The following is a 2993-nucleotide window of genomic DNA, read 5'->3' on the forward strand; positions in this document are numbered from 1 at the left end:
TCTTAACTTGGCAGTAGCACAATAAATTCAAGCATTATTTCAGTTTTTCTAGAGACCCAATTTGTCAATATGACTATTTTCAGTATATAATATTACAACTGACAGATTTGGAAATTGTTCGCAAGAATTTTAAAGCAAAACAAAAATTTTCCCCCAATTTGTTTGTTTTGCATGTTAAGTTATTGGAATGATTTATTCATATGGAATTGGCGATAAAGCAGTGTTTGCACTGTTCAACCTTGCGTTCAACTCAACTCAGGGTTGCACGAAAAAAAAGTTGAATGGCTTAATTTTGGCTGGCTACCAACTTTGTTGAAAGCGATTGGTTGAAAGGCCGTTCAACCAAAAGTTGAATGCAAAGTTGAACAGTGCTCACACCTTTTTATGGCGAATATTTTGATATTTTTTCATATTTTGATATTTTTAGCCAATCAACTTTTTTTTTGTGCAACCCCGCGCTGAGTTGAACGCAAATGTTGAATGCAAAGTTGAACAATGCAAACACACTTTAAGGCCAATATCTATCCTATTTCCCTAACATTTCGTAACTAACCATGATTCAATAATACAAGGTTAGATAATTATTGACAGCTGCGGTTGGAAACTCCCTTACAAAAGATTGCATTTACGAAGGACAGAGAAAGGGGAATAAGGAAATCTCTTGGTGCGAAAATGGCAGTAGAAAAGTACGCAAAGTAGGCAATTAGTAGTGAAATTCCTTTTGTAAATTCTAATGTATTTGCAGGAAATCTGGGGGGCTTCTCTGTAATGCGATACGACAGAGAAATGCGATGCGATAGGCAATCACCCCTGTGTATTAAGGCGGGTTCACCGTTCGTGTCCGGACAACTTTTTATTTGCTCTCAAAACATTTTTGCCGGAGAGGGTGCTGAAGTACGGTTCACCGTTCAGTTCGGCACATTTTATTTTGTTCTGAAGCAAACAGCTGATGATATTGTTGCCTACATACGATTTTGAGGGCAAATAACACATTCAATTCACTGCAAACGCATATTAAGGAGAACGCGGCAACCCGAATCATCAAGTCGTTCCGACAGAAAATCAAAATCAATTTGATTCGAACAAAGAGTGTTCAGCACATTTTTGTCGCGCTCTCAGTGAGACAAGTTGGGAAAGGAACGCGTAAAATTACTAACAAAAAGTGTCCGGACAGGAACGGTGAATCCGCCTTTACTTACGATGTGTTTGCGCGAATGCGAATCATGTGTTTTCGCATCGCATTACAGAGTAACCCTCCTGGCATTTTATACGAAATGTTGAACGTAATATTAATATATTTACGTGAATTACGTAATTAATGTGCTATTTAGCTGTATAAAATCTGCAAAATGACTCAAAATTAAAATAAGACTACTATGAGATTGATGTAAACATCCAATTTAATTTAATTTTATGTTTTCATCAGTTAAATATGCTTCATATGCATATACAAATACACATATTGCACAAAAGCTTATACTTCTATTTCACACCAAAGCTACACTGTTTCCTTGTAAATTTGCAAAGAAGCAACACGGTGCCACTGCTAAGGGAGCGATGCGAGAGAGACAACTGTCAGTTTATCGAACCTTGTATTATTGAATTTACTGTTCCATCGAACAGTTGGGTCGTGTATACGTCGCATTACATCGCCTTTGGTGAAGCTTGAATTCGTTGCACTATATCGACTTTGTAGCAATATCGCGGGTTTCGCTGACAATTAAGCAGCACACAAAAAGGGCGCTTCATATTCAGAATAACAGTGGAGGAAAAATTACGAAAGCAAGATTTGCTTTTCAGGCTTTCAGCAGGACATTTGATCAGCTACTGCCGAAAGCCTGAAAAGCGCTGAATGCCTGAGAAACTTGTTGTGGAGTTGTGCTTTTAGTACCGAGTTTCGATACGAGTATTTGTTTTTCTGAATCTACTCGGTTCTTGGTATCGATCGAAAAGTATCGAGTACGTACTCGTGTTTACTCGTATCGTTTCATATCTACTTGTGAAAAATCAACTTGAACCTTTAATTAATTTTAAACATATTTTAAAATGAGTGAATCGAGTAGTGCTGAAGAAGATACTACATTTTATTTCGAAAGTGATCATCTTGCTTTGCGTGGCCATCCAGATTACACAAAAATGTTGCGCACCATAGCAATACTAGAAGTGCAAAGAACGCGCGTACTGAAACAGGTTCGTAGTGGTTTTATTAAATTTTGTTTAATGCACTTATGTGTACAAATGATTTTAATCATTAAATATAAATATTTTAGATAGAAGATTTAGAGATCGCAAAACAACGATACATGCAGAATCCAGAATTGCTAATTGAAAAGTTGCGAAATAATGAAGAAATCATTGCGCCAAACTACATGACCATTGAAAAGGTAAGTAGCCGATAAAAACCACGCACCTGACTAATTGGACAATAACCTATATCAAAAGATACCAGAAATATCTACAAACTTGGATTTTATGCCGGAAAATGACGCCAAAGTGAAAGAAGAACCTGAATCGGATTCAAAGCCAGCAACCGTCCGCGGACGTATTGTGGATGAGTCCAAGTCGGAAACTTTTAACCAAGTAAATTTCTTCACATATATATCTATATGCACGAACTTCTCAATTTTGCATACTTTAAAATTATTTATATGTACGCATCTATAGCTATGGTCCTGTGAAGAACAACGCCGCCTTGAGGAGCTGCTAATCGAATACCCCGCAGAGGCTATTGAAAGTCGCCGATACGCGAAAATTGCTAAAGCACTGGGTAATCGCACACCACAGCAGGTATCCAGTCGTGTACAAAAGTATTTTAAAAAATTGCACGATGCTGGCCTTCCCATACCGGGACGTCGGCCGAAAAATAGGCGTGGGGGTCAATCGAAAGCAAAGCACTTCTTTCGACCAACTACATTTTTTCCCGCATTTAATGTACCTGTACACATGCCGGAAGATGACTACTCATTTGGTGACTTGCGCTCGGAAAGTTCACC

General features: G+C 38.0%; 2 protein-coding genes across 2 annotated transcripts in view; both read left to right on the forward strand.

Annotated features, from left to right (window-relative positions):
• LOC118747103 (39S ribosomal protein L17, mitochondrial-like) overlaps positions 1–800 on the forward strand; it is a 1260-nt gene extending 460 nt beyond the window's left edge. Inside the window, exon 3 of the mRNA XM_036481094.1 lies at positions 746–800. Within this exon, the coding sequence (XP_036336987.1) occupies positions 746–800 (55 nt within the window). The remainder of the gene's footprint in view (positions 1–745) is intronic.
• A 1146-nt stretch (positions 801–1946) lies between these two features.
• The window catches only part of LOC118747285 (ZZ-type zinc finger-containing protein 3-like), a 2057-nt gene continuing 1010 nt past the window's right edge, over positions 1947–2993 (forward strand). Inside the window, exons 1-4 of the mRNA XM_036481288.1 lie at positions 1947–2190; positions 2271–2384; positions 2443–2580; positions 2665–2968. Of these exons, the coding sequence (XP_036337181.1) occupies positions 2047–2190; positions 2271–2384; positions 2443–2580; positions 2665–2968 (700 nt within the window). The 5' untranslated portion in view covers positions 1947–2046. The remainder of the gene's footprint in view (positions 2191–2270; positions 2385–2442; positions 2581–2664; positions 2969–2993) is intronic.

The sequence above is a fragment of the Rhagoletis pomonella genome, unplaced genomic scaffold, assembly GCF_013731165.1.
Source record: "Rhagoletis pomonella isolate Grant_MI unplaced genomic scaffold, Rhpom_1.0 Rhpom_scaffold_00011, whole genome shotgun sequence".
NCBI classification, from domain to species: domain Eukaryota; kingdom Metazoa; phylum Arthropoda; class Insecta; order Diptera; family Tephritidae; genus Rhagoletis; species Rhagoletis pomonella.